Below are 12895 nucleotides of genomic sequence, written 5' to 3' on the forward strand. Positions count from 1 at the left end.
CACCGATCATAGAGGACAAATAGAAGCTCTGGAGCCTCCGCTGGTCTCATCATCGGGTGTCAGGAGATGTGGGGTCAATGATCATAGAGGACAAATAGAAGCTCTGGAGCCTCCTCTGGTCTCATCATCGGGTGTCAGGAGATGTGGGGTCACCGATCATAGAGGACAAATAGAAGCTCTGGAGCCTCCTCTGGTCTCATCATCGGGTGTCAGGAGATGTGGGGTCAATGATCATAGAGGACAAATAGAAGCTCTGGAGCCTCCGCTGGTCTCATCATCGGGTGTCAGGAGATGTGGGGTCACTGATCATAGAGGACAAATAGAAGCTCTGGAGCCTCCGCTGGTGTCATCATCGGGTGTCAGGAGATGTGGGGTCACCGATCATAGAGGACAAATAGAAGCTCTGGAGCCTCCGCTGGTCTCATCATCGGATGTCAGGAGATGTGGGGTCACTGATCATAGAGGACAAATAGAAGCTCTGGAGCCTCCGCTGGTCTCATCATCGGGTGTCAGGAGATGTGGGGTCAATGATCATAGAGGACAAATAGAAGCTCTGGAGCCTCCGCTGGTCTCATCATCGGGTGTCAGGAGATGTGGGGTCACTGATCATAGAGGACAAATAGAAGCTCTGGAGCCTCCGCTGGTGTCATCATCGGGTGTCAGGAGATGTGGGGTCACCGATCATAGAGGACAAATAGAAGCTCTGGAGCCTCCGCTGGTCTCATCATCGGGTGTCAGGAGATGTGGGGTCACCGATCATAGAGGACAAATAGAAGCTCTGGAGCCTCCTCTGGTCTCATCATCGGGTGTCAGGAGATGTGGGGTCACTGATCATAGAGGACAAATAGAAGCTCTGGAGCCTCCGCTGGTCTCATCATCGGGTGTCAGGAGATGTGGGGTCACTGATCATAGAGGACAGAGCGGTAATGATATGGGGCGGAGTGGCCGACATGGAGGGAATATGGGGCAGTTCATACTGATTGGGGTCTGTGCCTTAACCCCCGCTGGGTGTGAGACGCCCGTGACTCACTGAACCATGGCCCCCTTCCTCCTCTGTCCTCGGTGTCACCAGGTCAGACGTCTTCTGTCTCTGGGATATTCCCTCTGATTAGCCGTGTTTAATGTACAGTGACGATGTGATGGAGCGCAGCCTCTTGGGACACCGCTTCTTTTAGTTTTTCTTGCTCTGAGCGTTTGTCCTGTGGCCTCATATAAGTAAGTACACCTCATTATGTGAAAGCAGAGGAGACTCCTGGCGTCATCATGTCTTCTGTCTCCCTGGTAACATAGCCACAAATTGATGGATGTGTCCTGACTCCGCCCACGTGCAAGCCAGAACACACACCCTGGTCACATGATCTAATGTCTTATCACATGACCAGGAAGTGGTTACTGGATTTCACAGATTGAGAAATCATCATGCTGAGGCAGCTCATCTTGCTGGGGCTCCTACTGCCGGGGGCTGCAGGTGACTGGGGGGTCTGGCTCTCACTATAGTGCCGGGGGCTGCAGGTGACTGGGGGGTCTGGCTCTCACTATAGTGCCGGGGGCTGCAGGTGACTGGGGGGGGGGGGCTGGCTGTCACTATAGTGCGGGGGCTGCAGGTGACTGGGGGGGGGTCTGGCTGTCACTATAGTGCTGGGGGCTGCAGGTGACTGGGGGGTCTGGCTCTCACTATAGTGCGGGGGCTGCAGGTGACTGGGGGGGGGGTCTGGCTGTCACTATAGTGCTGGGGGCTGCAGGTGACTTGGGGTCTTGCTGTCACTATAGTGCCGGGGGCTGCAGGTGACTGGGGGTCTGGCTGTCACTATAGTGCGGGGGGCTGCAGGTGACTGGGGGGGGGGGGGCTGGCTCTCACTATAGTGCGGGGGCTGCAGGTGTCTGGGGGGGGGGGGGGGCTGGCTGTCACTATAGTGCCGGGGGCTGCAGGTGACTGGGGGGGGCGGCTGGCTGTCACTATAGTGCCGGGGGCTGCAGGTGACTGGGGGGGGGGCTGGCTGTCACTATAGTGCGGGGGCTGCAGGTGACTGGGGGGTCTGGCTCTCACTATAGTGCCGGGGGCTGCAGGTGACTGGGGGGGGCTGGCTGTCACTATAGTGCGGGGGGCTGCAGGTGACTGGGGGGGGGCTGGCTCTCACTATAGTGCGGGGGCTGCAGGTGTCTGGGGGGGGGGGCTGGCTGTCACTATAGTGCCGGGGGCTGCAGGTGACTGGGGGGTCTGGCTCTCACTATAGTGCCGGGGGCTGCAGGTGACTGGGGGGGGGGGGGCTGGCTGTCACTATAGTGCGGGGGCTGCAGGTGACTGGGGGGTCTGGCTCTCACTATAGTGCGGGGGCTGCAGGTGACTGGGGGGGGGGGTTGGCTGTCACTATAGTGCGGGGGGCTGCAGGTGACTGGGGGGGCTCGCTCTCACTATAGTGCCGGGGGCTGCAGGTGACTGGGGGGGCTGGCTCTCACTATAGTGCGGGGGCTGCAGGTGACTGGGGGGGGGGTCTGGCTATCACTATAGTGCGGGGGCTGCAGGTGACTGGGGGGGGGGGGCTGGCTGTCACTATAGTGCGGGGGCTGCAGGTGACTGGGTGTCTGGCTCTCACTATAGTGCCGGGGGCTGCAGGTGACTGGGGGGGGGGGGGCTGGCTGTCACTATAGTGCGGGGGCTGCAGGTGACTGGGGGGGGGGGGGGCTGGCTGTCACTATAGTGCCGGAGGCTGCAGGTGACTGGGGGGTCTGGCTGTCACTATAGTGCCGCGGGCTGCAGGTGACTGAGAGGGCTGGCTGTCACCATAGTGCCGGGGGCTGCAGGTGACTGGGGGGGCTGGCTCTCACTATAGTGCGGGGGCTGCAGGTGACTGGGGGGGGTCTGGCTCTTACTATAGTGCGGGGGCTGCAGGTGACTGGGGGGGGGCTGGCTGTCACTATAGTGCGGGGGCTGCAGGTGACTGGGGGGGGGGTCTTGCTCTCACTATAGTGCGGGGGCTGCAGGTGACTGGGGGGGGGGGTCTGGCTCTCACTATAGTGCCGGGGGCTGCAGGTGATTGGGGGGGGGCTGGCTCTCACTATAGTGCGGGGGCTGCAGGTGTCGGGGGGGGGGGGCTGGCTGTCACTATAGTGCCGGGGGCTGCAGGTGACTGGGGGGTCTGGCTCTCACTATAGTGCCGGGGGCTGCAGGTGACTGGGGGGGGGGGCTGGCTGTCACTATAGTGCGGGGGCTGCAGGTGACTGGGGGGTCTGGCTCTCACTATAGTGCCGGGGGCTGCAGGTGACTGGAATGGGGGGTTGGCTGTCATTATAGTGCGGGGGCTGCAGGTGACTGGGGGGTCTGGCTCTCACTATAGTGCCGGGGGCTGCAGGTGACTGGGGGGGGGCTGGCTGTCACTATAGTGCGGGGGGCTGCAGGTGACTGGGGGGGCTGGCTCTCACTATAGTGCCGGGGGCTGCAGGTGACTGGGGGGGCTGGCTCTCACTATAGTGCGGGGGCTGCAGGTGACTGGGGGGGGGGGTCTGGCTCTCACTATAGTGCGGGGGCTGCAGGTGACTGGGGGGGGGGGCTGGCTGTCACTATAGTGCGGGGGGCTGCAGGTGACTGGGGGGGCTGGCTCTCACTATTGTGCCGGGGGCTGCAGGTGACTGGGGGGGCTGGCTCTCACTATAGTGCGGGGGCTGCAGGTGACTGGGGGGGGGGGTCTGGCTCTCACTATAGTGCGGGGGCTGCAGGTGACTGGGGGGGGGGTCTGGCTCTCACTATAGTGCCGGGGGCTGCAGTTGACTTGGGGGTGGGGGGTGGGGGGGGGGGGCTGGCTGTCACTATAGTGCGGGGGCTGCAGGTGACTGGGGGGTCTGGCTCTCACTATAGTGCCGGGGGCTGCAGGTGACTGGGGGGAGGGTGGCTGTCACTATAGTATGGGGGGCTGCAGGTGACTGGGGGGGCTGGCTCTCACTATTGTGCCGGGGGCTGCAGGTGACTGGGGGGGCTGGCTCTCACTATAGTGCGGGGGCTGCAGGTGACTGGGGGGGGGTCTGGCTCTCACTATAGTGCGGGGGCTGCAGGTGACTGGGGGGGGGTCTGGCTCTCACTATAGTGCCGGGGGCTGCAGTTGACTTGGGGGGGGGGGGGGGGGGCTGGCTGTCACTATAGTGCGGGGGCTGCAGGTGACTGGGGGTCTGGCTGTCACTATAGTGCCTGGGGCTGCAGGTGACTGGGGGTCTGGCTGTCACTATAGTGCGGGGGCGTCAGGTGACTGGGGGTCTGGCTGTCACTATAATTCAGGGGCTGCAGGTGACTGGGGGTCTGACTGTCACTATAGTGCGGGGGGCTGCAGGTGACTGGGGGTCTGCCTGTCACTATAGTGCGGGGGGCTGCAGGTGACTGGGGGTCTGGCTGTCACTATAGTGCCGGGGCTGCAGGTCACTGGGGGCGTCTGGCTGTCACTATAGTGCCGGGGGTGTAGGTGACTGGGGGAATCTGGCTGTCACTATAGTGCGGGGGGCTGCAGGTGACTGGGGGTCTGGCTGTCACTATAGTGCGGGGGATGCAGCTGACTGGGGGTCATGTGGAATTTTGGAAAATTGGATATGCAATATTACTATTGGAAAATGGTCAGTAAAAAGAAGGTAACTAGCACATAAATTGGCCAATGTACAGTGGGGGAAATAAGTATTTGATCCCCATTTTCTAGATTTTATTTTTGATATTCTATGTCTTAATGTTAAAATTCAGCCAATCAGAGCTGCAGAGCCTCCCTTGCACCTCTTCTTTTTTTTCTTTTTTTTTTTCCTACTGCCTCATGGCGCTCTCTCCGGTTCCGGGGGCTGCAGGTGACTGGGGGGCTGGCTGTCACTATAGTGCTGGGGGCTGCAGGTGACTGGGGGTCTGGCTGTCACTATAGTGCCGGGGGCTGCAGGTGACTGGGGGTCTGGCTGTCACTATAGTGCCGGGGGCTGCAGGTGACTGGGGGTCTGCCTGTCACTATAGTGCGAGGGGCTGCAGGTGACTGGGGGTCTGCCTGTCACTATAGTATGGGAGCTGCAGGTGACTGGGGGTCTGCCTGTCACTATAGTATGGGAGCTGCAGGTGACTGGGGGTCTGCCTGTCACTATAGTATGGGAGCTGCAGGTGACTGGGGGTCTGCCTGTCACTATAGTATGGGAGCTGCAGGTGACTGGGGGTCTGCCTGTCACTATAGTATGGGAGCTGCAGGTGAACTGAACAGCACATTCCAACTAGTGTCAACAGGTGCCAACTAACACAACATTTCTAGAAAAATATAAAGCTTCACTCTGGATTGTTTAGAATGGTAAATCTAGAAACTGGGGACTGCATTACTGCCATAGAAAATCGTTAAGTGCTATGTTATGTACATGTGGAATTTTGGAAAATTGGATATGCAATATTACTATTGGAAAATGGTCAGTAAAAAGAAGGTAACTAGCACATAAATTGGCCAATGTACAGTGGGGGAAATAAGTATTTGATCCCCATTTTCTGGATTTTATTTTTGATATTCTATCTCTTAATGTTAAAATTCAGCCAATCGGAGCTGCGGAGCCTCCCTTGCACCTCTTCTTTTTTTTCTTTTTTTTTTTCCTACTGCCTCATGGCGCTCTCTCCGGTTCCGCTCCTTCCTTTTCCCACCGTGCCATTATTTCCAGGGCCTGTGGCCTCTACACATATGCATTAGTGGTGGCTGCGGTCCCTGATGCAGATTCATTCCCCCAACAGGGGCCTCCACTAAGTAAGGCGCCTGAGTCTAACAGAGGCGCCACAGTCTAGCCTCAGGAGGGCGTCTTGATTCTCCCTTCCTCCTGTTTATCTCTTGCTCCAAGGCAAGGAGACAGTATCAATTTAATCCAAATCACCAAATGATTTAGTTGGGCGCCAGACCTTTGTGGCACTTGTGGAGCATTCCACTTTTTTTGTCCCCTGTGCACATATGACCGTGCTTGCAGCATATGTACTAAAGTGTGAACTTTTTAGAGACTTCCCAACTCCATCTATAGAATTGTGGGATTTCTCATTCCAGAGTCATATAACTGGTGGGATTTTCTAGTGCACATAAAGTTTTTGGCACACCTCGTTCTGAAGGCTTTATCCCCTTAGTGACCGGGCTAAGATTTTTAAAATCTGACCAGTGTCACTTTGTGGTAATAACTACTCAACGCTTCAACAAATCCCAGTGATTCTGAGATTGTTTTTCCAGGACGTCCCCATGACAACACTCTGGAGGACGTCCTCCTCCTCCTTGCAGGGACAGGAAAGACAACACGAGAGGTTAAAAGGTCCCACTCCGCCCCCTTTCCGTCAGTGTTTTTCCTGTCCCTGCATGGAGGGACACACGAGACTCAAGCAGAAGCTTACCGGATCCGGAGGGCTCAGGGGGATCGTGCGGCTGGTCCAACATATTTCCCCCTCGACGGTAGCCCGGGGCAGATACTTCCCAGGGGGGGTGGGGGGGGGGAGTCCCTCTGCCCCAGAGACCAGTCGAGCGGGCGAGCTCCTGGGTAGAGCCGTTTCCTCCCGGTGGGGGGCTCTCGGCTCGGGCGACATAGGACAAGGGGCGCCAGCGCCAGGCAGAGGAGATGCTGGTACCCACGTGTTCCATAATGAACATGGCAGGGTCGAAAGAACTTCTGGGGTCACCGGACGTCATTTCCGGTGTCGGCAGCAGAGCGGAGCAGCGTGCATTCCACGGCGTGGAACGCTGAAGTAAGTGCAGGGTAGCCGCGGTGACGTCAGCGGCGTATCTCAGAGCACAGTGTGGAACGCTGATCAGGCATAATAGCCGAGCGGTGATCCAGCGTTCCACAACGTAAGGCAGCAGGCGCCAAAATTTGACTAAATGGGCGCAGGTTGCGAGTATTCAGTCCAGAGTCACAAGGTGGACACAAAGGACTGGAGCAGAGGTTCTGCAATGCCGGACACAAAGGGTGAGTGCAGCAATGTCTGCTGGGGGCCCTTTTTTGTCAGAGGATTATATAGTTACCCACTCCTGATTATCTTTTTAACAGAGGATATGGAAGTCAGGAGTGAGGATGCTGGGGTAAGTGCGCATAACGCAGATATATCTACACACACATATGTAGACGTTAAGCGTACCCATTCTTATGTTTAGGATAAGGATGTCCCGCAGACACCCTTTCCCAACGACTAAAAAGCCAGGCAAGACCTCGGCGAAGTCTAAGCGGTGCTCCATATGCAATGTAAAGCTGCCGGAAGCATACAAAAAAGATCTTTGCAACTCCTGCATTTCCAAGGTCATAAGAGAATTGACTCAGAGGATATCAAAACATGGGAAGAAATCCCGAGAATCGACTTTCCAGTGGCCAAAGTTACAAAGAAGACAGCCATCCCCTTTGAGGATTCATCAAGCCTCAAAGACGCCATGGACTGCAAGGCAGATATTCTCTTGCATCAAGCTTGGGAAACATCGGCAGCTTTGATAAAGGACAACATAGCTGCTACGTCAGTAGCCAGGTCCATGTACTTGTGGATGGGACAGTTAGAGGAACATTTAGTTAATAAGACCCCGCGGGCGGATATAATATCTTCCCTACCCATTATAAAGTCAGCCACGGCTTTTATGGCAGATACTTCATCTGAATCAGTGAGATTTGCAACTAGAAATAGCTCCTTATCTAATGCAACCCGTAGGGCCATATGGCTTAGATCTTGGTCGGGAGATAATGCATCTAAAAATAAATTATGTGCCATTCCCTTTGCAGGATCCAGGGTGTTTGGACAGGCATTAGATGACATTTTATAGTTTGCTTCTGATAGTAAAAAAGGTTTTTACCCTTCGCCATGACAGCACCCACTGGAGAGATAGGGATCCGCCCCAAGGAACAGGAAACCTACAGAGAAATAAAAGGGGGCGGTCCCCCTCTCCTCCTCAGTTTAGGTTTCCTGTTCCCAGGGGACAGGATCTCTGGATCTCACGGATTCTCAGAAACCTTACCTGGGCCGGAAGCATCTGCCTGTGCGGTCTCTGCGGGAACGGCAAGGGATGCGGTCCAGAAGCAGCGTCGGACTGACTCCGTTAGACGGCTCCCCCCTCATCTGTCCGGCCCACATGATGGCTGGGTCCAGGGAGAGGCCGCCCGGTCTCGCTGTGGAACGCTGCGGGGAGGCACGGCCTGAAAGGAGCCTGGACGCGGGCCGACATATGGGGTCCGGGATCCATTGCATGATCCCCAGCGGCAGCCGGAACACCACTTCTTAAGCGCAGGGCCGAGGTAAGAGCGCGGCCGCGCATGTGGGGAGCGGTGTAAGCCACCATTACCCGCCCGGAAGTGATTGCAGTACTTCCAGGGCATTCATCAGCGGTGGGGGAAAGCGCGGTTCGCGCATGCGCAGTTCACCGCAAAAAAAAAAAAAATCAAACCGGATCTTTTCTGCCAATAAATGGGGGATGGTTGCGAGCGCACAGGCGATGCAACATGTCATCCCCAGGCAAGACGGTGACCCAGTAGGTGATGCACCCAGCAGGAGGTCCTCAGATGCCAGCTGCAGGAGCAATGCCACGGATTCAAGATCCAGGACGAAAGATCAGGGAAGAACAGGCCAGGATAATATTGATAGCACCAGTCTGGCCCAAAAGACAATGGTTCTCGTGCCTGCAGTCAATGTCGGTGACAGATCCATGGGTCCTCCCCTCAATCCCAGACCTTCTCTCTCAGGGACCTTTCTTCCACCCTCAAGTGGACAGCCTCCACTTGACGGCCTGGAATTTGAAAGGCAGATATTAAATTCCAGGGGGTTCTCGAAAGGCCTAATTGATACACTCCTGCTTAGCAGGAAACCATCTACAACAAAAATTTATACCAAAATATGGAAAAAGTTTCTTCAGTTCCATACAGATTCAAACCCCTCTGAAGTCCCAATAAAATCTATCCTAGAATTTCTACAGAAAGGGAAAGAGTTAGGTCTGTCTGTTAACACACTAAAAGTTCAGGTGTCCGCTCTGGGTGCCCTCTATGGCCATAATATTGCTGGTAATAAATGGGTATCCCGCTTCATCACGGCCTGTGAACGAGTTACTCCTGTCCACATACCTAGAATAGCTCCTTGGGACCTAAACCTAGTCCTAGATTCTCTAACGGAACCTCCGTTTGAGCCTATAGACACAGTTTCTCTAAAACACTTGTCGCTAAAAACAGCCTTCTTAGTAGCCTTAACATCGGCTAGAAGAATCAGCGACATTCAGGCCTTGTCGATAGATCACCCTTACCTTCTCACATTTCATGACAGACTAGTTTTAAAACCAGACCCCTTATACCTTCCTAAGGTAGCAGGGAAATTCCACAGGTCACAAGAAATACACCTTCCTACTTTCTTTAACCCCTTCCCGACCCATGACGCCACGTAGGCGTCATGAAAGTCGGTGCCATTCCGACCCATGACGCCTATGCGGCGTCATGGAAAGATCGCGTCCCTGCAGATCGGGTGAAAGGGTTAACTCCCATTTCACCCGATCTGCAGGGACAGGGGGAGTGGTAGTTTAGCCCAGGGGGGGTGGCTTCACCCCCTCGTGGCTACGATCGCTCTGATTGGCTGTTGAAAGTGAAACTGCCAATCAGAGCGATTGTAATATTTCATCCGTTATAATAGGTGAAATATTACAAATCCAGCCATGGCCGATGCTGAAATATCATCGGCCATGGCTGGAAATACTAGTGTGCCCCCACCCCACCCCACCGATCGCCCCCCCAGCCCTCCGATCTGGCCGGTACACTGCTCCGGCTCCCCTCCGTCCAGTGCTCCGCTCCCCCCCGTGCTCTTGTCCGCTCCCCCCGTGCTCCAATCACCCCCCCGTGCTCCAATCACCCCCCCGTGCTCCAATCACCCCCCCGTGCTCCAATCACCCCCCCTGCACTCCGATCCACCCCCCCCCGGTGCTCCGTTCCACCCCCCCGTGCTCCATTCCAGCCCCCCCGTGCTCCGTTCCACGCCCCCGTGCTCCGTTCCACCCCTCCCGCACTCCGATTCCCCCCCCCGTGCTCCGATTCCCCCCCCCCCCCCCGTGGTCCCCCCCCCACCCCATCATACTTACCGATCCAGCCGGGATTATATCTCAGTGATCAAAATAAAAAAAATAATAAATGACCCCCCCCTTTGTCACCCCCATAGGTAGGGACAATAAAAAAATAAAGAAATTTTTTTTTTCCACTAATGTTAGAATAGGGGTAGGGGTAGGGGTAGGGTTAGGGGTAGGGTTAGGGGTAGGGTTAGGGCTAGGGTTAGGGTTTCGGTATGTGCACACGTATTCTGGTCCTCTGCGGATTTTTCCGCTGCGGATTTGATAAATCCGCAGTGCTAAACCGCTGCGGATTTATGGCGGATTTACCGCGGTTTTTCTGCGCATTTCACTGCGGTTTTACAACTGCGATTTTCTATTTGAGCAGTTGTAAAACCGCTGCGGAATCCGCACAAAGAAGTGACATGCTGCGGAATGTAAACCGCTGCGTTTCCGTGCAGTTTTTCCGCAGCATGGGCACAGCGATTTTTGTTTCCCGTAGGTTTACATTGAACTGTAAACTCATGGGAAACTGCTGCGGATCCGCAGCGTTTTCCGCAGCGTGTGCACATACCTTTAGAATTAGGCTATGTGCACACGGTGCGGATTTGGCTGCGGATCCGCAGCAGTGTTCAATCAGGTTTACAGTACCATGTAAACATATGAAAAACCAAATCCGCTGTGCCCATGGTGCGGAAAATACCGCGCGGAAACGCTGCGTTGTATTTTCCGCAGCATGTCAATTCTTTGTGCGGATTCCGCAGCGTTTTACACCTGTTCCTCAATAGGAATCCGCAGGTGAAATCCGCACAAAAAACACTGGAAATCCGCGGAAAATCCGCAGGTAAAACGCAGTGCCTTTTACCCGCGGATTTTTCAAAAATGGTGCGAAAATATCTCACACGAATCCGCAACGTGGGCACATAGCCTTAGGGTTAGGGTTGGAATTAGGGTTGTGGTTATGGTTAGGGGTGTGTTGGGGTTAGGGTTGTGGTTAGGGGTGTGTTGCGGTTAGGGTTGTGTTTAGGGTTATGGCTACAGTTGGGATTAGGGTTAGGGGTGTGTTGGGGTTAGTGTTGGAGGTAGAATTGAGGGGTTACCACTGTTTAGGCACATCAGGGGTCTCCAAACGCAACATGGCGCCACCATTGATTCCAGCCAATCTCGTATTCAAAAAGTCAAATGGTGCTCCCTCACTTCCAAGCCCTGACGTGTGCCCAAACAGTGGTTTACCCCCACATATGGGGTACCAGCATACTCAGGACAAACTGCGCAACAATTACTGGGGTCCAATTTCTCCTGTTACCCTTGTGAATCAAAAAAAATGCTTGCTAAAACATAATTTTTGAGGGAAGAAAAATGATTTTTTATTCTCACGGCTCTGCGTTGTAAACGTCTGTGAAGCACTTGGGGGTTCAAAGTGCTCACCACATATCTAGATAAGTTCCTTGGGGGGTCTAATTTCTAAAATGGGGTCACTTGTGGGGGTTTCTACTGTTTAGGCACACCAGGGGCTCTGCAAACGCAACGTGACACCCGCAGACCATTCCATCAAAGTCTGCATTTCAAAAGTCACTACTTCCCTTCTGAGCCCCGACGTGTGCCCAAACAGTGGTTTACCCCCACTCATGGGGTATCAGCGTACTCAGGAGAAACTGGACAACAACTTTTGGGGTCCAATTTCTCCTGTAACCCTTGGGAAAATAAAAAATTCTGGGCTAAATAATTATTTTTGAGGAAAGAAAACGTATTTATTTTCACGGCTCTGCATTATAAACTTCTATGAAGCACTTGGGGGTTCAAAGTGCTCACCACACATCTAGATAAGTTCCTTTGGGGGTCTAGTTTCCAAAATGGGGTCACTGGTGGGGGGTTTCTACTGTTAAGCCACATCAGGGGCTCTGCAAACGCAACGTGACGCCCACAGAGCATTCCATCAAAGTCTGCATTTCAAAACGTCACTACTTCACTTCCGAGCCCCGGCATGTGCCCAAACAGTGATCTACCCCCACATATGGGGTATCATCGTACTCAGGAGAAACTGGACAACAACTTTTGGGGTCAAATTTCTCCTGTTACCCTTGGGAAAATAAAAAATTGCAGGCTAAAAGATCATTTTTGAGAAAATAATTTTTTTTTTTTTTCATGGCTCTGCGTTATAAACTTCTGTGAAGCACTTGGGGGTTCAAAGTCCTCCCCACACATCTAGATTAGTTCCTTTGGGGGTCTAGTTTCCAAAATGGTGTCATTTCTGGGGGATCTCCAATGTTTAGGCACACAGGGGCTCTCCAAACGTGACATGGTGTCCGCTAATGATTGGAGCTAATTTTCCATTTAAAAAGCCAAATGGCGTGCCATCCCTTCCGAGCCCTGCCGTGCGCCCAAACAGTGGTTTACCCCCACATATTGGGTATCTGCGTACTCAGGACAAACAGGACAACAATATTTGGGGTCCAATTTCTCCTATTATCCTTGGCAAAATAGGAAATTCCAGGCTAAAAAATAATTTTTGAGGAAAGAAAAATTATTTTTTATTTTCATGGCTCTGCGTTATAAACTTCTGTGAAGCACCTGGGGGTTTAAAGTGCTCAATATGCATCTAGATAAGTTCCTTGGGGGGTCTAGTTTCCAAAATGGGGTCACTTGTGGGGGAGCTCCAATGTTTAGGCACACAGGGGCTCTCCAAACGCGACATGGTGTCCGCTAACAATTGGAGCTAATTTTCCATTCAAAAAGTCAAATGGCGCGCCTTCCCTTCCGAGACCTGCCGAGTGCCCAAACAGTGGTTTACCCCCACATATGAGGTATCGACGTACTCGGGAGAAATTGCCCAACAAATTTTATGATCCATTTTACCCTACTGCCCATGTAAAAATGAAAAAATT

General features: G+C 54.0%; 1 protein-coding gene across 2 annotated transcripts in view; it reads left to right on the forward strand.

Moving 5' to 3' along the window:
* The first annotated feature begins 1364 nt into the window (after window positions 1-1364).
* GBA1 (glucosylceramidase beta 1) overlaps window positions 1365-12895 on the forward strand; it is a 74957-nt gene continuing 63426 nt past the window's right edge. The window contains exon 1 of one of the 2 annotated variants that reach the window (XM_069768818.1): window positions 1365-1468. In XM_069768818.1, the coding sequence (XP_069624919.1) occupies window positions 1420-1468 (49 nt within the window). In that variant the 5' untranslated portion in view covers window positions 1365-1419. Of the gene's footprint in view, window positions 1469-4769; window positions 4816-12895 lie in introns of those variants that run through there. The other variant, XM_069768810.1, reaches the window with a different exon arrangement.

Source organism: Ranitomeya imitator, chromosome 1, assembly GCF_032444005.1.
Source record: "Ranitomeya imitator isolate aRanImi1 chromosome 1, aRanImi1.pri, whole genome shotgun sequence".
In the NCBI taxonomy this organism is placed as follows: Eukaryota; Metazoa; Chordata; class Amphibia; order Anura; family Dendrobatidae; genus Ranitomeya; species Ranitomeya imitator.